Source organism: Hemicordylus capensis, chromosome 8 (assembly GCF_027244095.1).
Source record: "Hemicordylus capensis ecotype Gifberg chromosome 8, rHemCap1.1.pri, whole genome shotgun sequence".
NCBI classification, from domain to species: domain Eukaryota; kingdom Metazoa; phylum Chordata; class Lepidosauria; order Squamata; family Cordylidae; genus Hemicordylus; species Hemicordylus capensis.
The window spans coordinates 3,417,616-3,444,418 of record NC_069664.1 but is presented as its reverse complement, the minus strand read 5'-3'; the positions used below and the strand labels follow the sequence as shown (position 1 = coordinate 3,444,418).

Below are 26,803 nucleotides of genomic sequence, written 5' to 3'. Positions count from 1 at the left end.
GAAATGACCCCTTTGAGACCTGCCGTTGTAGCCCTATAAGGAAAATCTGTCACTTCCCAGGAGACGACAACATCAGTGATGTCATTCCTGCCCAAATAGAGCCTGAACCACTGACATCTTTCCGAAGGCTGTCATCTCTGTGGCCAGCTTGCAATTTGGAGACAGCTGCTTCTCCAGGCCAGAGCCCTCTGCTGCTGCTTCCAGCTTAAACGGGGGGGGGGGGGGGCTTCTTGTCTGCAGTTCGATGGAAAGTGCGCAATTGTAGGCATTTTGGCACAGCAGGTGTGGTGAGGAGGAGTGGGTTGTTTGGGAGGTGGAGATGGTCACTCAGGCTGGGCTTCTACCCTCCAAGACAGGCACTCCTAACCTTCCTAAACAAGCGGTGCCCCTTCTGTTGCAAACCTTCAACTATGTGTGTGTATGTATATGTATATATATATATCTCCACATTCACACACAAATTAAAATGTTACAGTTATGAGTAGGGTTGCCAACTGTCCCTCATTATGTAGGGTTGCCAACTGCCCAGGTGTTTTAAATAGTTGTAAGTGATTGATTTTAATGTTGTAACCTGGTTTCCAGGGTTTTTGCATTGTTCTGATGGTTTAATTGCTGTTCTATGAGGTTTTGATTGTTAATTGTTTTATGCTGTTTTATCATTTTTGTTTTAATTGCTAACTGATTCTAATGGTTTTGTTTTGATTGTAAAGCACCCTGAGCCATTTTGGAAGGTTGGTATAAAAATTAAATAAATAAATGTAATAAAGGTAAGTTTTGGGAGGTATAAAAATATGTTAAATAATAAAATAAAATGAATGAATAACGCAAGATATCCCTCATTTCAGGAATGAAATGCTGGTCCCTATAAGGATGGCATTTGTCCCTCATTATAGCATATAATTCAATTACATATACATCAATGATACTCAGGTTCTTGATTACCACTGCATACACTTCCCAGCCCCCGCCCCCCACAGCCAGCCCCCACAAACTTGTGTCCCTCATTCTGGCAATGAAATATTGGCAATCAAATGGTTAAATTAGGAGCGTAGGTAAGAATATTATACGAGTGGAAGGTTTTTATTACTTACAATCTGTTGAGTCTATAATTTCAGGCGAAGTGTGTTTGGAGAAAAGTGTTACAGATGTTGTGATATGTTTTATTTCTGGTCAAGAGCTGGCATTCTTAAAGAAGTATACCATTCTGTGTTTATATATTTGAGATGTGTGAGCGACTTTGACACTGTTTAGTTAGTCCGACTTCATAGGCTTTGCTGTATTATTTCTTTGAAGTTGACTTATAGGTCATGTCAGTGTTTTAAAGACATGTGGGTTTCTATAATTGGACTTACACTGATATGTTCAGGCTACCTGTATTTATGTTCTGGCCCTTCAGCAATGATTTCCTGCCCCCATCCCTGGATACAGGCCAGAGAACAGAGATTATGGAAATACCATCCATCTCCAACACTCTCTTCTCCAAAGCCAGCCTAACCACAAGCTCGGCAACCATCCAGGGTGCCAAAGTTCAAGGGCAAACCCAGAGCAGCATGTTTTGACAGGCACTGAAAAATAGGAGTGGCTAATCAAACCCAGGTACAATCCTGGGATCCTTTGCACCTCATGCATCTGCTTCTTAGTACCTCTTTTGTAGGTAAGAATATTATACGAGTGGAAGGTTTTTATTACTTACAATCTGTTGAGTCTATAATTTCAGGCGAAGTGTGTTTGGAGAAAAGTGTTACAGATGTTGTGATGTGTTTTATTTCTGGTCAAGAGCTGGCGTTCTTAAAGAAGTATACCATTCTATTTGTATATATTTGAGGTGCCACCTCACACGCTCCACTGCAATTCGCTCCGCTACCAGACATGTGCATCAGTGTTTCCCTCAGCAAGAATGGAAAGCATGAATTACAGACACTTCCTTAAACACTCACATCCATGTGTGGCAAAGCCCTGGACCACTCAGAAAGTGCATGCAGTGTGTGTTTGCTGTAGGAAATCCCAGTGCAATATACCAGTGTTCCCATGGCAAATACAGCTGCCATAGAAAATGTGAAGTCGCTTTCTTGTGTCCTTCCAGATGTTGAATGGGGGGTGTGCATGGACCATTGGGCAAAGTTCAGACCAAATTCAGACCAAACTGCAGGGATGCAAACCTATCGGCAAGGTCAGTTGGTTCAACGAACCAGCTCGAAGCTGTTCGAAGTGGTTCACGATCGAACCGGTCGAGCCGGCCCATTTTGTGGCTGCCTGGTTCGCGATTGAACCTGTTATGTACGTCCCTAATGTTTAGAATGTAGGCCACTAGAAACAACACTCACTTTTGTTTTAAAAGATCTTGGCACTCCTGAGTGTCTCTGAGCCTGTGCAGAGTGCTTTTTCCACAGAGAAGAACAATGTCTTGCTCTAAAAAATGGACCCGAGAAGCAACTGTCTCTGCCATACATGTGCTGTAATTCTGCAGCCAGCCAAGAAATGACATACCACATCTGTTTTGTCCCTAAGATCAGGCAATTAAAAAATGGAATTAGATATTTTCAATCGGACAGTTGATTTACGTGACACATCTTTCTTCCTGAGAAAGCTGGATGCAACAGTTTCCTCCAAGCTGTGCTTTTAGCCTCTTGGACCCTGAACTCCCTTGGAGAATTGAAATAAACAATCTTGCTAAGTATCACACGTACCTTGTCTGTGAGACACCCAAAGCCCGCCCCTGCTTGAGCTGTCTGTTGTATTCTGTACAGCACCCTTTTACAGTTTGTTTGGACATTTGGCTTGTGTGGGATCCTGTAGAGAGTTTGGGGGAGCAGAAAGGAAGTGGGGGGAGGAGAAGGAGAAGATGGAGTTGTTGCTGAATAAACCTTGAGTTGAATCGAGAGAAGATTTAGTTGAATCGAGATAAGAATGTGTGTATGAGGGAAGAAGCTATGAAAGACTTCCAGAAGCCTTTGACTGGAAAGTTGGGATTTAGCAAAACTTGGCCTACTCTCCACCAGACTTCCATTCTACCTGCTTGTTTTTAATGACCTGCAGGTGCAAGTAATTAATAGGAATGATTAGAAAGGGTGTGTTCTTCTTGCTCAACAATGCTCGTTTCTGTTATAACAGAGTAATTGCAGCCAGCTCTGCTCCTGCACATCTTGGAACCAGCCAGCTGAATATTCCCCATCTCCAAATATGAGAAACACTATTCTGATGTGAGCTTCCTGTGGAGGAGAAACCCCTGGAACTTTGTGGCATTTTCATAATATTGGCTCTACTTACAGGTAGATCACAAGTGGAGGCAAAGAACATGTGCTGTACTAGGCAGCAGATCTCATACTTCACATCAGATCCCTAGAGAGTGGTACGCTGTACTCCAAAGCGCCTCCAGCTCCCTCTCTGCTGCCTCTTTCTGTTCCTTAGTACATCGGCCTCTGACCTTCACTGGCTTGGGGGTGGATAATCTTTCAATAGTTCTCCCATTCAAAACACTCAGAAACCCTGAAACCCCTCCTGACATTTGGGCCCCTATCCTGGGCCATTAAGAAATGATCTGTCTGACGAAGGGATAGGCACAGGCTGGCCATAACAAGTATATGTCCCAATGTCTTCATTTCATGACTAGCATGGGTCATCCTTAAGTCACCCTCCTGCAAGCCACTCATCTTTGTGGTAATGGCATCTTTGTAATCTGGACTGGTGTAAAGAAACAGATCGAGAATTATCATAAATTCTTTCCACCCTGCGATCCAATTTAAATGCAATAGTCTCATGGAAAATTCATACATTCCTTTATTGAATGTTCTCTCCGTACCATAATCTCATGGATTCTTACAGTGAACCCACTGACACACACATGTGCTACTTTATTGATGGCACACACACACACGTCAGTCACCTTGAATATTAGTTTTACAGAATGTGGTAGAAATTGATTGATTAAATTAAAAAAAAACTATTTTAAAGGTATTTAAACTGTAATTCCTGCTGTAGAGAACCCATCAAGAGAAACATTTATCTGCAGAATGAGATGTATCTGCAGCGACCATGAAGATGCCTTCCATAATGAAAAGAGGTAATTTTCATGTGCCAATTGTAATAAAATGGTTTGAGATGGTACCTCATTATTGGGCATTTTGAATACAGAATGAAGACCATCTCTCTGATGTCAGGAAGGTGATTGAGGAGAATGAAGCAAAGCTATCATACCTATAATGTCCATATATATGCATTATGTGCACATTAAACAGTGGTATCTTAGGGCATCTTCTGGGAATTGATTAAGTGCCGTCAAGTCAGTGTCGACTCTTAGCAACCACAGAGATAGATTCTTTCCAGGATATTCTGTCTTCAACTTGGTCTTTAAGATCTCTCAGTGGTGCATTAATTGTTGTTGTAATCGAGTCCATCCACCTTGCTGTTGGTCATCCTCTTCTTCTCTTTCCTTCCTTCAACTTTCCCCAGCATTATGGACTTCTCAAGGGAGCTGGGTTTTCGCATAATATGTCCGAAGTGTGATAGTCTGAGCCTGGTTATTTGTGCTTCAAGTGAAAAATCCTGGATTGATTTGTTCTATGATCCATTTGTTTGTTTTCCTGGCTGTCCATGGTCTGTCTCCTCAAAAGTCTTCTCCAGCACCAAAGTTCAAAAGTGTCAATACTTTTTCTATCTTGCTTCTTTAAAGTCCAGCTTTCGCATCCATAGAGTGTCATGGGAAAAACCATTGTCCAAATGATTCTAATCTTTGTAGGTCTACACATCATGGCATTTAAATATCCTTTCCAAGGCCTTCATTGCAACCCTACCAAGTGCTAGTCTGCAGTTTATATCTTGACTGCTGGATCCTTTACTGTTGATGGTCGATCCTAAAAGGCAGAAGCTATCCACCACTTCAATGTCTTCATTATCAATTCTGAGCCCGGATGCATTAGTTTAATTCTTTACATTTAGTCGTAGTCCCATTTTTTCACTGTGCTCCTTGACTTTCATTACTAGAGCTTGCAGGTCATCTGCATTCTCAGCTATCAGAGTGGTGCCATCAGCATAGCGCAGGTTATTGATGTTTCTTCCTCAACTTTAAAACCATGCTCATCTTCTTCCAATCCAGTGTCTCTCAGTATATGTTCAGCATATACGTTAAATAAATAAGGAGAAAGTAGATAGCCTTGTCTTACTCCTTGCTAAGCTGTAAGCAGTCTGTTTCACCATTATTTTGCTAGCTTGTGAAATTAAGGATATTGTGCGATGGTTTGCACAATCTGTTAAGTCTCCTTTCTTTGGTATAGGTCTGTAGACTGACCTCTTCCCATCTGTTGGCCACTGTGTCGTTCTTCAAATTTGCTGGCATAGTTTGGTTAGAGCAGGCCTGCTCAACTTAGGCCCCCCAGCTGTTTTTGAACTACAACTCCCATAAGCCCCAGCCACAGGGGCCAATAGCCAAGGATTATGGGAGTTGTAGGCCAACATCTGCAGGATGGCCGAAGTTGAGCAGGCCTGGGTTAGAGCCTTGACTGATTCTTCTTCTGTAGCCTTCCAACTTGGTAATGACAGGAGTGCTGATCTAACTTCATCTTCCTGTACTAGAGGTTTTTGCAATTAGGGAATATCTTCTAGAGTATCTTGGATGTTGATGTCCCTGCTGTACAGATTTTCAGTATACTCCTTCCATCTCTGTTTGATCTTCTCTGAATCAGTTACTATCTGTCCTTTGGCATCCCTTAACATACCAATTCGAGGTTGGAACTTCCCTCTGAGTTCAGAGATCTTTTGGAAAATTCTCCTTGTTTTTCCATGTCTATTTCCACCCTCAAGGTCTTTACAGATCTCCTTGTAATACTGCTCCTTGTTTCTTCTAACACCTTGCTGAAATTCCCTATTAAATTCCTTCCTGAGGTCTTTATCTTTCTTGACTTTGGCTTTTCTCCTCTTCTTGGCAATTTCTGTCGTCTGTTCTGACATCGATTTTGCTTTCTTCTGTTTCTTGGTCTTTGGCAGTCTTCTGGGCATAGCAACAGCAAAAGGCAACCCAGGACATTCTCCTTTAAAAAGTAGGAGGTGATACTATTAAGGAAAAGCCACCATGTTCATCAAAGAAGGGGTTAATTACATAATACTTTTTGAGCTGAGCAAAAGGAAAGGAGGGGAGCGATAAACTGAACAAAGAAGACTCTTCAGATAAAAGTCTGCTAAGAGAAAGAGAGTGGTGCATTTCTTTGTCGGTGTGTCTTCCCAGACTCTGTGGATGTATAAATCCATAAAACTTCTGCTCTCTTAGTACTTCTCACTGCTGCTCACCAAGGAAAAGAGGCGCCTTTGGGGGAAAGCCAATTAGAGCCTCTTTGTGGCACTCTTCCAGGGACAATGGCATTGTCTTTCCTTCCAGGGCCCCCAATGTCTTACATCAAGAACCCATGTGCCTGGCATGAGTATTAGAGTTATCTCCAGATCCTCAGCAAATTTCCCTCCATGGGCCCCCTCCTACCTGAGTCCCCCAAGGGCTGTGGTGGTGTTTGCCTTAGTGGATGGGATGGAAGAGTCAGAATTACGATGGAGCAAGTCTCTCATCCAGAAGTGTCACTCCACCACCACTGCACAAGGATTAGGGCCACAGAGGTGGTCTCAGGGATGGGTGGTGTGGCCCTTCTCTAGACTGTGGGCAGCAGTTGCCAGACAATGCTGATCCCTTTCACCAGTCCAGCTGAGCACCTCTTCACAGAGGGTATCTTTGACTGTTATTACCAACAAAGGCATTGCTAGGACTTAAGAGATCCAGATGCACAGCTCCCCTTTTGAAGATTAAACTGATTAAATTCAATCATATCCCCCCCCTGAAAAATTAGGGATGTTATTTAAAGTGACTAATATTTAGCTATGTTATTTAAAGTGGTTTATATTATTAGAATACTGCAACTATGAAACAGAGAGTTAGGTGTGGTTTTCTGCATTCATGGTTGTAGCCGAGAACGTAACCCCTGCGGAAAACTAGAGCCTCCTGGCTGTATATTTATATACTGCTTTTTTTTTTTTTTTAATTGCAGAATGCAAATAAAAATGCCCTGGATGATGTGTGCTGGTACAGAACCTGCTCCATTTCTGCCCTGTCTGCAGCCACCTGCGAAAGTCACCCTGCCAGCCAAGATGGAGGAGGCAGAGGAGGAGGAGGCTCATGCAGCCAGAGACTGGGAAGTTGGACTGCAATGGAGGAAGGTAAGAGGATGCCACACGGAAGAAAGTCCTCCCCACACACACATTGCGGTGGGGAGCCAGCAGCGGGGCTCCACTCACCCCCTGGAAGCAGTGCAACAGGACGCAGGCAGCAGGGTGTGTGGCAGAGGAGGAGGAGGGGGCCAGCCACAGAGAGCCAAGGGAGGCGAGTTTGTGATGGGTCGAAGACTTAATGGGAGGGAAGGACTCCAGATTTAAAGCAACATTGGAGAAGAGAGGTCTGGGATGAGGCAGGGTAGGTCGCCTAGGGTGAGGCATGTGGGGGTGGTGGCTCAGAGAACAGGGCTCCTGCCCACTTTTCTCCCTCGCAGGGATTTCCAGCTGTTGTTGACGGCAATTCCCATAATCCCCAGCCGAAGGCCATTGCAGCTAGGGATGGATGCCAGAGCTGGGAGTTGTTGTCAACAAAATCCAGGGTCCCTGTTCCAGGGAATACTGCTCTTGAGCTTCCCCTTCTGAGGCTGTTCCCCACAGCACTTTATCTCTAGGGCAGGGATTCTCAAACTTGGGTCCCCAGCTGTTGTTGAACTACAACTCCCATTACACACACACACACACTCTTAAATGTTACAGTTATGAGATGGTCTACTCCAGTCACCGGCAGCTTACAAGCAGACTGAGTACTACTCCCATTGAAATTAATATATTTCCGGGCCCATGTGGCCTTTAAGTTTGTCAGGCATGCCAGTTGGAGTGGGGAGGATTGTCTTAGTTCTCAGCAGAGCAGGAGCACGGGCCACCCAGCTAAGGATGATTCAGTACATGCTCCACAGGATGGAGGAGACCACCTGTTGTTTCTCCCTCCCTCCCTCTGCTGTATCCTCCTCAGTTCCTTTTATCCCTCACTTCATAAAACCACTGAGCATTATTTTGCCATCATGTTGGAACAATGGGCTCTTCACAGGGGAACAATGGGGGGAAATGGATCTGTCAGGAACAAGCACTCAGCCCCCAAACTTCATGAGCTGATGTTTCAATTAGGGTGCTCATTCCCAGCCTCGTGCATTCCGCAGTCAGGAAAAGTTGTATCTAAGCTTGAGCCCGAAACATTGCGGAGGCCATTTATAAAGGCCTCCGAAACATTTCGGCTCCGGGGCGCCGCTTCGGCGCTGGCGGGGGTAGTTCTTTAAGGGCGGGGGAGGGTGCACTCACCCCTCCCGCCGCATTTTCCCCACCGGCGCTCCATTATTTTCAAGCCCCTCGGGGCGGCAGCGTTCCCCCCCTGCCACCCCGTTGTCCTCAGTGGCCGGAAGTGGCCAGAAGTACCGATTGCGCATGTGCCTGGCGCGTGCGCGGCAGACGGGAGGGTTGAGTGCACCCTCCCCCGCCCTTAAAGAACTACCCCTGCCAGCGCCGAAGCAACTTTGGGCACATCCCAAGCTGTACCTTCTCTTGCCTCTGTGCAAGGCACAGAGTCACCCCATTTCCAAACCGCCCCCTTCCTGCCTGTGGCCCCCATTCTGCCAAGTAAATAAGCCGCATTGACATATTATTTATTTTTCTTTGCAAGGTAACTATTAAGGCTTGCAGGAGCATTAAAAAAGCTCCCCACAGCACTTAACTGAAGGCATTTGAATCCCGTCCCACGAGATGGTTAAAACGCCTCCGTGAGTCGGGTGGTAAATTGCTGCCTGATTTTGACGGCATTGCATATCAGAATCCAAACCAGTTGCATTTGCTTTTGCTTTTTCAACCCAACACACCGTTTTTTTCTGAAGGCTCCAATTTTTGTTTTTAAAGACAGCCTCATATTTCTGCAGAATTCCATCTCTCAACTTTATTTCATCTTCCTCACTCTTAAGGAAGGAATGGGTTTCTTATATAATGTACAGTATTTTTAAAATAATATTGTCGGAGCCACTAAATTACAAAGGAAGGAAGGAAGGCCCACCTCTTTATGATTTGAATGCTGGAAGAGAGATCATTCCTTTTCCTCCTTGAATTAAGAAAGGAAGGCAGCTGTGAAGATGGTGTAGATCCATCACCACCCCCGTGTTTTCAAAAGTAAAGGCAGTACTGAGAACCTGTTACTTAAGGTCAGGTGAGCTTAAACTAGCACATGAATTGGAAGTGCCCCCCCCAGCTGTGGGGCCCCTGATTCTGTGCAGGAATGTGGTGCACAGTGAGGTGCTGGTCAGCAGTTTCCAACTCCTCCTCCTGCCCTTCTTGCACTAAAACCCACCTCCGCTCCAAGCATCAATGTGCCAAAGTAGGCAGCTTTCAGTCTCGCTGCAGAACGGACTTCGTTTCCCCCTAGAACTCCAAGGTCCATCCACGAAACCAGATGCAAAATTGTGTGTGTGGGGGGGGTGCAGCCAGATGTGAAAGGGTGGCTTGGGGCAGAGCCAGGTGTTAAGGGGGGGCAGGGCAGTGGGCAAGTTCAGGTGTGAAATGGTGATTCAAGGAGCGGAGCCCCCCAAGAGCCCAGGGCTGTCCTTCGAGAGCCCTGACAGCAAGCAGGACCTGGGGCAAATCAGCCAATTACTTGTCCGGGGGGTTGGGGGGGCTTCCAAGTCATTTCCATGGGGGATGAAAGAGCAGGGACCGGGGCAGTCCTAAGGACACCCCTGCATGAGCCTGGGACAAGCTTGGGACACTGGGATGTCCTCCATCCCAGAACAGATCTATGCCTGAGGTGGGGTGGAAGGAGGCTTTAACCCGTTCCTTCCGCTGAAGGCCCAAGGACCCCTCCAGTTGCCAACTGTCAGCAGTATATTACTCCCAGAACACACACACACACACACACACTTTGCAAATAGGTTGCAAAATCTGGGTTTTAGGAACATAGGAAGCTGCCGTTTACTGAGTCAGACCATTGGTCCGTATTGTCTTTGTCTACCTAGACTGGCAGCGGCTTCTCCAAGGTGGCAGGCAGGAGTCTCTCTCTCAGTCCTATCCTGGAGATGTTGCCAGGGAGGGAACTTGGAACCTTCTGCATGCAAGCACGCAGGTGCTCTTCCCAGAATCCCAGCGCAGCCTGGGATTTGTACCTTTTATCAGCCCTCTTAGTATCACTTCCTTTTAACTTGTAATTTTATGCTGGTCTTTGACCATAATAAAGATTGATTGATTGATTGATGTGCCAGCCAATGGTCAGTTCACCTCCCTCCCGCATGCCATTGGCACTGCACTGAGAAAGAAAGGGGAAAGCAGAATGGTGCAGTGTTGTGGGGGCAGGAAGAGGGTGGGCTGAACCTCTCCCCACTGCTCAGAATTCCTTCCTCTGGCCCCCAGCCTTGGACCGGGCAAGCTGTTCCTTCCTCTCCCCCCCCCCCGCCCCGCATGCTGTGCTCTTCTGCTCCTTTCCCTTTTCTTTCTCAGCACCAGGGGTGTCCCTATAATTGAGCAAATGGGTTCAAAGAACCCAGGCCCCTGAGCTCCTAAGGCCCCCCCCCCCCAGCTCCAGCCCTCCTTGTTTTCTTCCTCCCCACCCCCCGCCGCACCTCTGAAAGCCTCCCTCTTTCTCTCTGCAAGGGAGGGAGGAAGAAAGGAAGGGGGGAGGAGGAGGAGGAAAGAAGGGGGTGGGAGGTGCCCTCCCCACAGGAGTGGTGTGTGCCTGCACTTCTGTACTTGCAACTACAGCACTGTACACACATTATTTTAAACTGGAACACAGCCCAGGACTCAAACCTCAGCCCTGAAGTGGAGCAGGATTCCCACGGTGGTGCCCCCCAGCAGAGATGGCGTTGTCTGTGGCAACTGGATGTCAAACTTACTCTGGGTATGAGAAGCACAGCCAGCTAATGGCACAGCAGGGAAGCAACTTGCCTAGGGAACAAGAGGCTGTGAGTCCGAATCCCTGTTGGTATGTTTCAGCAGCGATATAGGAAGGTGCTGAAAGGCATCATCTCATACTGCGCGGGGGGGAGGCCATGGTCAACCCCTCCTGTATTCTGCCAAGAAGACCACAGGGCTCTGTGGTCGCCAGGAGTCGACACCGATTCGAGGGCACAATCTTTTCTTTCCTATGATAAGCACAGAGAGAGACCATTCTCAACAGTAGCAGTTGCCGCTGAGCGTCTCTTGCTTAAACTCGACACACCAAGGCTTTGTAACTTTGGGTTTCCAGATGCTGTTGGACTACAACTGCCATCATCTCCAGCCACAATGGCCTTTGGCTGAGGGATGATGGGAGTTGTAGTCCAACAGCATCTGGAAACCCAAGTTTGAGAAGCTGCGCTTTGCAATGAAATAGACTATAATCCGGGGGCAGGGGAAGTATGCTGCAATACTGGTGTTAGTCCTTAGAGTGCCAGGAGTGGTTGTTTTCACTACAGCCTCTGGTGAGTCATGTCATGTTCCTTGCAAAGCAGACCAGGCACTTGGGGTGGAAGGGAGCAAGCAAATATTTCTCTGAGATAGCGAGCTGTGCATTGCAAAGATACAGGCCGGGGAAAGCAAAGCTGCAATGCCTTGCACTCGTACTCAGAGCAGTCCCGCTGCCATCAAGGAAACTTGCTTCTGAGTAAACCAGGCTGCAACTGGGAGAATGTGGATCTTGGACTTCGCAATGCAGACGTCCATATGGCTGTTAAGGAGTGGAGAAGGGCTGCTTGCCAAGAGAGGGGAAATTAATGGCCCACATCAACCTCCCAGAGAAAAACATTGTACTCAGGAAATTACAGCACCCTTGAGAAACCACACTGGATGATGGAATGCTTGAGAATAAGGACAGAGGTTAACCTCTCAGCCTAAACGCAAGGCAAGGACCCAGGAGGCAACACAATTGCACAACTCTTTCCATGCGAGGCCCTGTTTGGACAGAGGGAACTGAAGGAGAAGAGCCACTGGAGGCCTTTAGACACCAGAGAGGCACACTCTTGGGCATTCCCCTCTTGTGTCCTCCTGCTGTCCAAAGAAGTAGAAGAGAGGGGAGTGCGGAAAGGAACAGACAGCGAAGAAGGAGTGGGAAAGAAAGGGAAAGAGTGGACCAAGGAGACTTTCACAGGATCAGCTGAGACAGATCTCTCTTCTTGGTCTGCCTGATCTGAAGGCAGTTGAAGTTGCTGTGTCTGCATCAGGAGCAACTGAATGAACCAATCACACCAATGCAGCAACATTTATCCTCTCTCATCAAAGGATGATTGGAGGGACATAAGCTCAGAGCAGCAACTCATGCAGGGACACATTAGGAGTGAGAGAACACCCACTTGCGTCCAGTGTGGTTGGAGCAGAATAGCTGGCTCCCGGAAGAGGTTTAATGAGCATCTCAAGTTGCCTTATACCGAGTCAGACCCTTGGTCCATCTAGCTCAGCATTGTCTGCGCCAGGGCTGCACAACTGAACAGCCCTCCTACAGATGTTACATAGGAACCTAGGAAGCTGGCTTCGACTGAGTCAGTCCATCAGTCCATCTAGCTCAGTATTGTCTACCCAGACTGGCAGCGGCTTCTCCAAGGTTGCAGGCAGGATTCTCTCTCAGCCCTATCTTGGAGATGCTGCCAGGGAAGGAGCTTGGAACTTTCTGCATGCAAGCATGCTGATGCTCTTCCCGGAGCGGCCCCATCCCTTAAGGGGAATGTCTTACAGTGCTCACACATGTATCCCATTCAAATGCAAAGGGTGGACCCTGCTTAGCAAAGGGGACAATTCATGCTTGCTACCACAAGACCAGCTCTCCTCCCGTGTGGACTACAACTCCCATCAAGCCTGGCTTTTGGCCACTGTGGGTGGGAATGATGGGAGTTGTGGTCAAAAAATAGTCGGAGGGCCAACTTTGTGCAGCGTGGACCATCCTTTCCTGCAATTCAGACAGAGGATGGTATATAATTTCACCTTCATGTTCGTTTCTGCACTATTTCACCGCACCTGCAAATGAAATCTTTCTTCCCTGCCATTTATTTAGACAATGTACGCCAGTCCTGGTCCAGGAGTGCTGCTTGCCGGGCAGACAACTGAATCTTTGTCAGCACTTTCCAGAATCTGTCTTCAAGCATCTTTTAACTTAGCTATAATAGACTTGTTCTGTGGATCTTGGCGTGGATAGAGCTGCTATGTCTTTATAAAGCTGTGATGCGAGAAGGCGAGGGAAAGCTGGCTATCACACTTTGGGACACTATTTCAAAATTGATGACTGTGGTGCTGAATTCCAAACACGTCTGGTTTGTGCTTGTTTGGGGTTTTATTTTTATTTTTTTAATGTATATAAAATAAAGAATTGCATTCCTTTAAAAAAAATTTTTTTTTGCTGACGAGGCAAATTGGTAAGATGCTACTGAAGATCTTTAAAAGGGTCACTGCACAAGCCTGCTGTTTCTTCCAAGGGTTTGAAGAAGGACTCTTATCCTTAAAATGTTTGCTTGCTGAACTTGTATGCTGTTCTGGTATAGAGCTTGATCTAGCACTTGCAAAAGTCAATAACTTTTCTGTTGACTTCAAAAGGAAATTGAGCTGTGATGATGCTGACACCCTGGAGTAAATGTGCTTAGTTTCACAGTCTAAAATTGCTTATAACATCCCATCAACCTATATTGTAACAGGCAAAGGAATGTTGAAATAGTAGAGATGACAATGGCTCTGGCAGTGATTGGCGGAACTGAACTGAACCGTCATAGAGGAGCCAGAGCAAGCACTGGGGAGTGTCTTGCAGTGCTCGCACGTTTTGTCTCCCATTCGGATGAGACCAGGGCGGACCCTGCTTAGCAAAAGGGACACTTCATGCTTGCTACCACAAGCTACTTCATGCTTGCTACCACTACCCTCTCTTGGGCATCCACATATCCTATGGCAGCAAATCTCATAAGTTGATTTAAAAACAAAAACAAAAACAAAAAACAAAAACAAAAACAAAAACAAAAACAAAAACCCCTTTTTGTTGCAGCTGGGAAGAGAGCTAGTCTTGTGGTAGCAAGCATGACTTGTCCCCTTAAGCTAAGCAGGATCTGCCCTGGTTGCATATGAATGGGAGACTAGAAGTGTGAGCACTTTAAGATATTCCCCTTAGGGGGTGGAGCCGCTCTGGGAAGAGCATCTAGGCTCCAAGTTCCTTCTCTGGCATCTCCAAGTTAGGGCTGAGAGACACCTGCCTGCAACCTTGGAGAAGCTGCTGCCAGTCTGTGTAGACAATACTGAGCGAGATGGACCAAGGGTCTGACTCAGTAAGATAGCAGCTTCCTGTGTCCCTACGATTATAGGTTATGTGAAGAAATACTAAGGCAGTTCACATGATCAATAGCTGAGTGGGAGAAGCATCCTCTCCAGCTTGGGCAACTGTTTGTGCTCTCAATTTTTGATCTTGGGTTAGCAAAAACCTAGACAGGAGGAGTGGGGAGTGATCATGTGTGAAAGAGGAGTTGGGGAGGATAGCTCCATGCTAGCCAGCACTTGTACTCACCATTTCAGCAAGGCAGGAGTAAAAGCCATCCTACCCTGTTGCTGTCTCACAGACTCTCAGGAGCGCACACTGTTTCTGAAGCTGGGTAGGATGCCTGTCCTACTGAATTAACAATTGTGTGAATGGCCTTATTTGCTTTTGTCTGTCCTGAATCGATTGGTTACCAATTTCATTTGGTGATTCTGTGATTCTGGTACTATAGCGTGGGGCTTATCATGGCAAAATGTTGAAAACCCTCCTCACCTTAACTATACTGGCACAACTGTCAATTTATTTTGGTGATTCTGTGATTCCAGTATTATAGTGCAGGGCTTATAGTGGTGGAATGTTGAAAACACTCATTTCCTCAAAGGCAGGCCTCTGAGTACCAGTTGCAGGGGAGCAACAGCAGGGGAGAGGGCATGCCCTCAACTCCTGCTGTAGGCTTCCAGGGGCCTCTGTGTGAAACAGGATGCTGGACTAGATGGGCCTCCTTGGGCCTGATCCAGCAGGGCTGTTCTTATGTTCTTACAGGGCTATCAGCCAGGCCCCTGAAACATAGTTTAGTGTTTTGTTTTGCTTTCATTAACAATAATCTTAGATCAATGCATGAACATGTTCTATGGGCCTTCAGGTATGAAACCTTTAAGATGTGCACATCTTGCATTTTCAAAACTCTCCTTACCCCTGAAAATTCTAAGAGTTGTAGCGGAAAATTGAACATCTCATTATTGTTGCCTTGAGATATTTGAAACCCTCCTTAAAAATGAGACTTAGCAATACCATCACTTTGATTCGCAGTTCTTTGAAAATTTTATTTAAACTAGCTTATTATACTTTCCGTGGGGCAGAGAATTTAATCAGGCCTTAGGACAGGTGTGGCTGCTGATTTGAGTATAACCCCTAATGGCTAACACAATGCAAATAATAATTATTAGCAGGCTTAATTAATATTTGCAAGAGGCTTAGCAGACAGCTGGAAGGCAACTGACTGCAAACAAAGCTGTTTCTTATTTGAATGATCAGATGCATCTTTTAATTTGCAGGTTTGTAGCTCCTTTCATGATCTTTTGTTCTTGGGAGTTTGGGATGGGCTTCCTTAGGGGTCATGTTTGGGTAGAAGCTTTTGCTTCTAGGAAAGCAAAACCAGGGGTAATTAAAAAGGTGGAGTGAAAGAAAAACAAGGACAGCAGTAGGAAGGAAGCCAGAAAGGGGCAAAGAGAAAAGAAACTATCCTTTGTGTGGTGTGGGAAGTGACTTTTGAAAGGCTGCTGTGTCACCCTTGCTGTGTTTTCTTAGCTGGTGTTGTTCAACTGGTTAGGGCAGGGGTTCTCCAGCTTGGGTCCCCTCCCCAGATGTGGTTGGACTACAACAACCATCATTGGCCATTGTGGCTGGGGATGAGGGGAGTTGTAGTCCAACAATATCTGGGGACCCCAACGTGACAACCCTTGTTTTAAGGCCTTTGCCGTTAATTGTCAGAATGCTCCATTAAGATGCGTGTTTCAACACATGGACTGTGTGTATGCCCCCCTGGATTTGCTTGTCGACACCTTACAGGCTTATTCAGTCTTGATTTTAGCCATTTGCAATGATGTGAAGTCCTGTACCAACCGATCCCTTTCCACGGAATCACTCCAAAAGTTTCTGGACAAGGATGAAAAACTGACCTTTGTCTAAATTACTTAAGACTGCTGCAATTCTGTACTCATTTACTCCGTCCCATTGATGGTAGTGGGTCTTACTTCTGAGTGAACATGCCTTGATTAATTGATTAAGTGCTGTCAAGTCAGTGTCGACTCTGAGCGACCACCTAGATAGATTCTCTCCAGGATGATCTGTCTTCCACTTGGCCTTGAAGGTCTCTCAGTTTACCCCTGATTTCTGTCTGGGGGGGAAAGCCCCACTTTTTGTGTCAGGTTTTGGGGGCAACTTTGAATTTGCAGTAAAGCCGAGCAGAAAACCTGCAGCAAAGCCTGTCTGGGAAAGCTCCGGTTCTTCTAGTGGCCACTCGGGGTAGGCCTTCCTCGTTGCTGCTCTGAGGCTTTGGAGTACTACACTCCCTGCTGAAATAAGAGCCTCCTCAGATCTGACAGCTTTTAAAAAAGACTCTTAAGACACGTTTATTCACCCAAGAGTGTGGCTTTTAACTGTTTCCGTGTTTTAATTTCTTTTATGTGTGTTGTAAACTGTCCAGAGATGTGCACAAATATACTAAATAAATGGAGACAACTTCCCACCCCACCCCACCCCATTAACTGTACACAAGTACATCCTCTCCTGCCAAACCAAGGGACCTGATCATGTGCTAGTTTTCATGGCTAGTTTTCCAGGCACAGACTTCCCCCAAACAGTAGAGTCTATGTAGTCTATGTACAGGAACAGTTTATGTATATAAATGCATACATACTCTGCATTTGCAAGTCCCCATATATTTTAAAAATGCGTGCATGCACAGTCATGTGAACGTGTATGTGCGGGGAGACACCCAGTATGTGTGATGTGTGTACAGCATACTGTGTGAATAGTCCTTTTATGATGAGTGCAAGGAGGTTGGGAGTAGGATTGCAAGCACACGCTCTCTCCATGTATTCCTATAATGCCTGAAAAGGGGTACCTGTTCAAGGGGGCTCTGTTTGCAAAGCAGCCGTGCCAGTACTGCACACCTGGAGGGACAGTCCTTCCCACATACAGCAAGTAAGTAGTAGCAAGTATTTTTTATTTATATCCCGCTCTTCCTTCAAGGAGCCCAGAGCGGTGTACTACATACTTAGGTTTCTCCTCACAACAACCCCGTGATGTAGGTTGGGCTGAGAGAGAAGTGACTGGCCCAGAGACACCCAGCTAGTATCCTGGCTGAATGGGGATTTGAACTCGGGTCTCCCCGGCCCTAGTCCAGCACTCTGACCATTACACCACACTGACTTTCACGCTGACATACAGCGTGCACCCTACCCTGCAACTGCAAAGGGTGCAGCTCCCACACAGGGAGTAACCTTTGGGACCACCTTGAAGGTGGGAGGACAGAAGGCATCCATCCCTACAGGCCTTTAGCCCGAGGAAGTAGCCCAGAACAAGCGTGCGGCCCAAGCCGACTACAAGCCTATACGCAGAAGCAAGAGACCCACTGAGTCCCATGGGGACTACTCCCATGTAAGTGCCCACCGGAGTGAAGCCCAGCCGGAACCGGATCCTGGGCACGTTTACTCTGGAATCAGTGTCTTCCTCTTCCCCACATCCACTCGAATCCGGTGCCGGGATCGCTGGAGCCCGGAGGGGCTGTGCAGGCGGGCGGCTGCTCGAGGCGAGACGTCCTCCCCTGGTCTCGGCGCGGTGAGTTCCGCAGGCGGAGCTAGGGCCGCCGCGCCTGCAGCAGCCGCGCAAGAGCTTCCCGGCGTTGGCCGGTGCAGACGAGCGAGCCTCGAGGGGGGGGGATGGGGGGGCGTCGTCGTCACGTGCTACGCCCCTGCCCCGCCCACTCCCGGGGCGCCGCTTAATCTGCGCGTGCATTTCCTTGCAAGTCGGCGTGCGCGAGAGTGCGGCAGCGGCTTGCTAGTGCAAGCGTGTGCCACGGGGCTCCTCGGGGGTAAGGCTGCTGTTTTGCGGGGGGGGGGAAGCTTGCTTACTCCCTAAGTAAGCGCACCCTGCGCTGGTGGCTTCAGCGGCCCCCTTTGCTGTGCCGCCTCCTGTTGCTTGTGCTCCGAGAACCCCGTCTGGTCTCCAGGTGGGAGGGAAAGTGCAGGTACGGGCCCCCCCCCAATACCCCTGCAGTTGCTGCCGTGGAGCTGCGAAGGAGCCGCCCGTCGCGCCCCGCCGGTGGGGGTCGTCTCTCCTCCTGCCCTGCCTGCCTCGCAGGGGCGTTGTTCGCTTAGCCCCTCTTGCCAAAGTCCCCGTCGGGCCGTTCCAGGGTGTGGAGGAGGAGGAGGAGGAGAGGTGTGTGTCCTCATGGCCTCCACCTGCTTGGCTGCCCGTTATGTTTGTTCATTCATTCATTCATTCGCTTTCTATGCCACCCTTCCAAAAATGGCTCAGGGCGGTTCACACGGAGTAATAATAAACAAATAAGATGGCTCCCCTGTCCCCAAAGGGCTCACAATCTAAAAAGAAATGCAAGATAGACGCCAGCAACAGTCACTGGAGGGATGCTGTGCTGGGGATGGAGAGGGCCAGTTGATCTTCCCTTGCTAAATAAAGAGAATCACCACGTTAAAAAGGTGCCTCTTTGCCCAGTGAGCAGGGGGAGAGTAGGTTAGTTATTCCTACTAATGCCATAGTACATCGGGATTCATGCAGACATGGAATTAAATACTTTGCAGCACTGTGGCCGCTGGGCAATTTTGGGCAATTCCATCCCCAAATCTAAAAGGTCATGTTTAGCCTGATCTTTGGTCCCTCTTTGTGGACAAAGATGTGGGAACTACGTTTTTAGAGAGTGGCAAAAAGACAGTTAATTGATGTCTTCGTGCTGAGTTCTTAAAAAAACGTTTGATTCTTGATTTGGATACCATGTTAGGCACTTATTTTAAGTGGAAAGATGAGATTTAAGTACCAACTTTTAGATGAGCAGATAGGCAGAAATCAAAAGGTTCCTGGTTCGATTCTTGCCTCTGCTTTGAGCTTATTGCTCAAAACCACCTAGAGCCATTGGAGTCAGGTGGTATATAAATAAATTAATTAAATAAACATAAATACTGGGTGCACTTTAGCAAGCTGCATTCTCTCCTTCCCGTGTTCCCCATTTGCTGTTTATGTGAAATTTTATATCCTGTTTTTCTTAAATGTAAAATATGAAACAAGCAAAATAAAGTATCAAACAAAAATGTCAAGAAAATGACATGACAGAGAAAAAAACGCAGCATACAGTAACACAGCAGGAATCCCTAAAGCAACAAACCAGCAAAGTACAACCCGCTACACAGATACATGTGGGGTGCAAGTCATTTTCAAAGCAAAGGCCTTCTCAAAAAGCCAGATTTTGATTTGCTGTCCGAGGGCCCACAGTGTTGGGTCTTGCTTCCGAGGGAGGGCATTCCATAAGCATGGAGCCACAGCTGAGAAGTCCCTGCTCTTAAAACCATGCCACACTTCAGTTGGCAGGGACACACAGGGCCAGGTTCAGTTGTTGAATGCAGTGCACGAGGGGATACCAAGTGGGAGAAAGTGGACTGTAAACTAGCCAAGTCCAAAACTGTTTATGGACTTTCATGGTAAGAACCGGCACTTTTGAACTGAGCCTAGAAACAAACAAGGAATTACTCCAACAAGTAATAGATTTCTGATCAGTATGGAAATAATACTGGTCTGCCTTACAGGGTTCTTGTAAGAACTACAAGAAGATAATGTATGCACTTTGCACCCTCAAAAGTGTTGCATAAAGAATGCATGGACATATTTTATTATTTATTTATTTTATTTATCAAACTTTTCGTCTCTGGGCAGTTAACAATAACATATGAAGCTGCCGTCTACTGAGTCAGACCTTTCGTCCATTCAATGCAATATTGTCCTGGCTAGCAGGATCTCTCTCGGGTACTCTTTCCGAGCCCTGCCTGGAGGAGTTTCCAGGGACTTGAACCTAGGATCGTCTGCATAACAAGTACATATTCTGCCCTAAATGTCCTTCCTCTTAAATTATAACTGAGCAAAGAGGCACCCTTTAAGTTGGGGATTCTCTTACGTTTAGCAGGCAGAGAGTAATTGTCCCTGTCCAATCCCAGCACAGCATCCCTTCAGTGGTTGTTGCTGGTGTCTGCTCTGTGAGTTGTTTTCGACTAAGCCCTTTTGGGACAGGAAACCATCTGTTTGTTTGTTTTTCAATGTAAACTGCTTTGAGCAATTTTTCTGAAAAGCGGCATATAAATGTATGTAGTAGTTAAGCGCCAGCCTTGTTCTCTGGTGCAAGCAGATGGGAAGTGAAGATCTGGTCCAAGGATATGAGTCAGCCAAAGCTGAGCTCCACTGATGTCAATGGGAAGGAATTAAGTGTACCCTTTGGTCCCCTGCCCTATCATGGGGTCTCTTCTTTTGCTGGACCAGGCAGTCTGGTTTTGTGTCTGGAAGAGAGGCACTGCAAACACACAGTAGGTTGGTGCCAGCTTTGCTCCACACTGTCATATAAACCTCAGCTGTAATCGGTTCTCCTTGGCCTTGTTGACTTTAATGGGTAGGTGCAGAAATGCTTGGCTAACAAGCAGAAGGTTGCCGGTCCGAATCCGCACTGGGACTATATTGAGCAGCAGTGATATAGGAAGATGCTGAAAGGCATCATGTCATACTGCGTGGGAGGAGGCAGTGGTCAGCCCCTCCTGTATTCTACCAAAAAGAAAACCACAGGGCTCTGTGGGCGCCAGGAGTTGAAATGGACTTGACGGCACACATTACCTAGCATGGGTCTAGCCTCCTAATGGCGCAGTAGGGAAGTAACTTGCCTAGGGAGCAAGAGGTTGCTGATTCGAATCCCCGCTGGTGTGTTTCCCAGACTATGGGAAACACCTCTATTGGGCAGCAGTGATATAGGAAGATGCTGAAAGGCATCATCTCATACTGCACAGGAGATGGCAATGGGAAACCCCTCCTGTATTCTACCAAAGACAGCCACAGGGCTCTGTGGGCACCAGGAGTCGACACCGACTCGATGGCACAACTTTACTTTTTAGGACCTTTCTGAGCAGGGACAATCTGCTCCCAGCTGAAAAGAAGAGGCCTCCAACCTGTTCTTAAAATGCATCAAACAGGAAGTTTTAAAACCCCAGAGTCTTAAATATTCTGAACAATATAGATTTTTAGAAGCGGCTGCTGGTGTGGAAGGAGCATAGGACAAAGCTGGAATCCTTAATAAGGAAGATCAACAGGATGGTAATGTGAACCTCCTGGAGTCTGTGTGGTATCCTCTGCGTGGTCCCTCCCTGAGTCACTTCAGGAAGAGAACCGTTCCTCTTTTTAGCAAGTTGAATTTCAGCTCTGTGGAATTTTTAATTGTTTAAAACTGACAGAGTGCAGTTAAAAAAAAAAAGTAAAAGGAGTGTTTTAAAATGATATTCATGCTCCGGTCATGTTACAGTATGCTACAGTCACCTGAACCATAACATGCCAAAAGCATATTCAAAAGCACACTTTTTTTAGTTTCCAGTAGTTAGTAAAGGATGCAGCTTCCCACCATAATGCAGACATTATTTGTAGCTTAAAGAAGCCAGAAAGCCAGTCAGGCGGAGCTCAGGTAGGAGAACTTGCTGGGTGGCTGTTCTTCTTTTCCGTCCTCCACCCAGGAGGTAGTTTGCTGTGCAAAAGAGAGTTCTGGCTGTGTGTCCTGCTTCCTCAGGGAGCATCACCCTTTAAACGAGGTTAGATGTGATGGCTAGCTGACGTTGCCTGAGGAGAGAACGGGAAATCATGGAGCAGGAGGAGGCTTATTGTGCTGTGAGGAAAGGGGGAAGGAGGAGGCTGAGGCTGGAGTTTTTCTCTGCCTGGTCCCTGCACAAGAGTTGCGAACAAAACCAGAGAAGGTTTGGACTCCAGCACCAGTTTCAGCCTGATAATTTGGAAATAAAGGCAGTCCTGGGGACAGCCCGAAATACCTAGCATAGGGAGGTGGCTTAAAGACCCTGAAAAATCATCTTGGGATCAACAGACCCCAGACTTCTTGTAAACCGCCCAGAGACGTACGTTTTGGGCGGTATAAAAATGAGTTAAATAAAATTAAATAAACAGAGGTTGTCAGCTGTGTGAAAATTCTGGAACAACAGTTTGGTTGGCTTTATCAGCTTTGTATGCAATCTTTTATTTGGAAGCATTGGTGGCAGAGGAGGTTTCCCCATTTTATCATCACCTTGGTGAGGTGAACTAGGTCAATGATGGTTGCGCGGCGATTTGAACCCGGGTCTCTCTGGTTGTGTGTGTCCAGCACTCTTTATCTGCTACGCCGTCCTGCCCTTTGTGCATCTTGGCTCCTGCTTCTCCATGAAAGACAATGGAAGCTTCTCCTCTAGAATTCTTATGGCCTGCGTGCTCTCTTCTGTTTTAAAAGTTTAATTTTTTGAAGCAGTCATCGTGCTTTACTTGGGACACAATTCTTTGTTACATCGATAAGCACAGGAACATCTATTATGCAGAGGGACCTGCTTGGAATATGTTATGATCTACAGTTGTCCCAGTTGGGTTATGGGAGGATTTGGGGGAGGTTGATGGGCAGGATAGCTGCATTTGATGGAAGTGGAGGAGACTGGAGAGAATATCGGAATTTGTCTACAGAGTTTATGGTATTCAGTCTGGGGTGCCAGGGGTCTGTGATATGATGGATGCTTGCTGTCCCCACATTAGATCAAGGGGCAGCTTGTGTTATCTTTTGACATGGTGGATACAAATTGGGAGTTGTAGAAAGAGGGAAACCCCTTGAAATCAGGGGTGAGAGGAACAGCAGACCTGTTTGAGGTCATTGCTAGGGCTGCCAACATTTCCACTGCCCGAATAAGGAAGCCTGAGTGCTGGATGTATTTTTACCACTTTCAATTTAAACTACAGTATTTAGATTGCTTCTCCTCTCCTTATTGATTTAACCACCGTTAGCCAAACTAGGTGTGACGTAATTTTGTTTTCCAGAAAGAGAAGCATTGTTAGCCAGTAAAAATAGGTTTCACACACAAGCACTCTCTAGTAGTTATTGCTTGCATGATTGAGAATGCTAAGTTAGCCAGTCATTGATGGCTGTTGATGTTTTTGTTAATGGCCCTGATATGGGATTGATGGCAACCTTGCAGCCCACCAGAACCACAGAGTACTCTGGTAGGGAGGGAGAAGGGAAAGGAGATGGAGCTTGTTAATTATTTCCTTATTAGTGAAAATAACTGGTTTGATCTCAGCCATAGGTTCTTCCCATTAGCTGAAAATAAGGGACAAATGGCATCCCATAAGAGACAGACAATTTTGGGCTGAAATAAGGGACGTCTCTGCCAATAAAGGACGGTTGATAGCCCTAGTCACTGTGGTTGCCTGAGGAGAGGAATTGCTGAGCGACATGGTGGCCATTTTACCTCCAAGGCATTTCCTGGAGGCAAAATGGCTGCCAGTTCTGGAGGGGGTGGAGGCTGGAAGTTTTCCTCTCCATTGCCTTGTGTGAGGATCCGTTCTGGTTTTAGACACACACAAAAAGGCCTTTGAGGCTTTGGTATGAAGGCCCAGAAGCAATGACAATGCTGAAGTGATCTGAATCAGCCGGGGATTACTACTACTACTACTACTACTACTACTACTACTACTACTATTATTATTATTATTATTATTATTATTATTACATTTATATCCCGCTCTTCCTCCAAGGAGCCCAGAGCGGTGTACTACATACTTGAGTTTCTCCTCACAACAACCCTGTGAAGTAGGCTCGGCTGAGAGAGAAGTGACTGGCCCAGAGTCACCCAGCTAGTTTCATGCCTGAATGGGGATTTGAACTCGGGTCTCCCTGGTCCTGGTCCAGCACTCTAACCACTACGTCACGCTGGTTGTGAGGGATATGACAATGTGGGGCGCACCATCCTCATGAAAGACCATCCTCATGAGACTTTTGGATTCACTTTTAAGCCCAGTTGGAAGTGTGGTTATCCGTGTGGCTGATGACATGGAAGGTTTGGCTCTCATGGTTACGTGTTTCTTTCTGCAAACTTCAGTAAAAACCTCATAATGTTTTCTTAGCTCTTGCTGTTTCTTCTTGTTATTTTTAATTAAGTTTTCTAGCTGTGCTAGAGCTATACAGCTCTTCTATTTCCCTAATTCTCCTCGTGTCCACCCGCCACACACACTGGTACATAGGAACAACATAGGAACATAGGAAGCTGCCACATACTGAGTCAGACCATTGGTCCCTCTCGCTCACTATTGTCTACCCAGACTGGCACTGGCTTTTCCAAGGTTGCAGGCAGGAATCTCTCTCAGCCCTATCTTGGAGAAGCCAGGGAGGGAACCTGGAACCCTCTGCTCTTCCCAGAGCAGCCCCATCCCATAAGGGGAATATCTTGCAGTGCTCACACATCAAGTCTCCCATTCATATGCAACCAGGGCAGACCCTGCTTAGCTAAGGGGACAAGTCATGCTTGTTACCCCAAGACCAATTCTCCTCTCCTGGTACTTTTGAAAGGGCGTGAAGGGCAAGTTTTAAGTATATTTATTTATTTATTGTTGAATTTCTATACCGCCTTTCATTAAAAGCAACCCCAAGGCGGTTTATAAAAGTTAAAAACATACAATAAAAATGACAATTAAAATATTAAGCTTAAAATATAAAACAAATCTAATTTAAAAACTATAAAATGCAAGCATAAAAACACATAGGCACAAGAATAAAAACACATAGAAGCAGCATAGAAATGGTCATGTAAAAGCCTGGGTAAAAAGCCAAGATTTAAGAAGCTTTCTTATATACTTCCTTAAGTATGTATGTATGTATGTATGTATGTATGTATTTATTGGGGCAAGTTTTAAATATATATATTTTTGTTGTTGTTTACACAGTCAGACAGGTTTTATTGACTGGTTTTTTTATCCAGACATCGAGTCCTTCCCAAGATATTGTCGCAGAATCTAGGTTGTTCCCAGTAAAGTTGCTTTTTGTAACTGGCTGATGGTGATTTCTGTGGCCCTGATGGTGTTGAGGTGCTCGTCAAGGTCTTTTGGAACCGCACCCAGGGCGCCAGTTACCACTGGGATTATTTTGGTCTTTCCACAGCCTTTCAATTTCAATTTGTAGATCTTTGTATTTTGTTATTTTTTCCATTTCTTTTTCTTCTATTCTGCTATCACCTGGTATTGCTATGTCGATTATTTTGACTTGTTTTTCTTTCTTTTCGACTACAGTTATATCTGGTGTATTGTGTGGCAGATATTTGTCTGTTTGTAATCGGAAGTCCCATAATATTTTTGCATCTTCATTTTCAACCACTTTTTCAATTTTATGGTCCCACCAATTTTTGGCTACAGGTAGCTTGCATTATTTGCAGATGTTCCAGTGTATCATCCCTGCTACTTTGTCATGCCTTTGTTTGTAGTCAGTCTGTGCGATCTTTTTACAACAGCTGATGAGGTGGTCCACTGTTTCATCTGCTTCTTTATAAAGGCGGCACTTGCTGTTTGTTGTTGATTTTTTGACATTTGCTCTTATTGCATTTGTTCTTAGTGCCTGTTCTTGTTTAGCCAGTATTAAACCCTCTGTTTCTTTCTTCAAGTTGCCATTCTTAAGCCATTGCCAGGTCTTGGTGATGTCTGATTTTTCCACTTATATTGTGCAAATACTGACCATGCAGTGGCTTCTTTTTCCATTTTTCTGCTCGGTTCTTGACTTGTTCTTTCTTGTAGGCCTGCTTTGTTTCATTGGTGTTGAATAGTTTCTCGTTCTTGACCATTTTAAGTGCATCTTCTTCACTGTCCCTTATATATTCTTCAAGGCCTCTTTTCTCCTCCTCTACTGTTTGATGGACTTGCAGCATTCCTCTTCCACCTGAGCTGCGAGGGAGGTAGAGCCTATCGACATCACTGCAGGGGTGCAGAGCATGATTGATGGTCATGATTTTCCTGGTCTTACGATCTAGAGTCTCTAGCTCTCCCAGGGTCCAGTCTATTATTCCTGCAGTGTATCTGATAATAGGTATAGCCCAGGTGTTTATGGCTTGAATGGTGTTCCCTCCATTGAGTTTGGATTTGAGGATTTTTCTGACTCTCCTGATGTATTCACTTCCAATTTTTCTTTTAACTTCAGTGTGTGCGATGTTATCAGCCTGGAGGATGCCCAAGTATCTTTAATGTTCTTTCTCTTCCCGTTGTTGTTACTGACATGTGGGGCCTTTCCCATGTAGGCCTTTCATTTGCAATTTGTTCCTTTGCTGTTCTGAGAGACTTGGAAGATTGAGAAGATAACTCAAGTTGGTTGAAATGGCCCAAAGTCAAGCCTCAGAACAAAAAGGAAGTTGTGCTCTCAACAGAAGAATAGATGCATGTTCACTCAGGAGTTGTTCCCACTAAGTCAAGGGCATGGCATCATCTGTGCAGAGGGCATACTTCGGTGCCCAGTACTGCTCTTCAGTGGAATTGCTTCACCCAGCTGCCTTTCCTCAGCGCTAGAGAAATCCAGGGATTTAACATGCATGTGGGAACAAGCTTGCACTTGGGCCGGAAGGGTGGCCTTGGTTATGGGTTGCTTGTGCAGGTTAGCAGGCAAAACAGAGGCTTCGCCTATGGGGGCGCAGGTTCGATTTGAGCTGCTGTTTTCTCTTCAAGGACTGGCTTGTCTCTCTGAGCAGGAGG

The 26,803-nt window shown here is 46.2% G+C and overlaps 1 protein-coding gene across 20 annotated transcripts in view; it reads left to right on the top strand.

The window, feature by feature from the left end:
• Positions 1-26,803, top strand: part of GPAT2 (glycerol-3-phosphate acyltransferase 2, mitochondrial) — a 108,913-nt gene that overhangs the window by 25,650 nt on the left and 56,460 nt on the right. For 2 of the 20 annotated variants that reach the window (XM_053269586.1, XM_053269604.1), the window contains exon 1: positions 22,623-22,776. In XM_053269586.1, coding sequence (XP_053125561.1) covers positions 22,624-22,776 — 153 coding nt within the window. In that variant the 5' untranslated portion in view covers position 22,623. The other 18 variants (XM_053269588.1, XM_053269584.1, XM_053269585.1 and 15 more) reach the window with 17 other exon arrangements.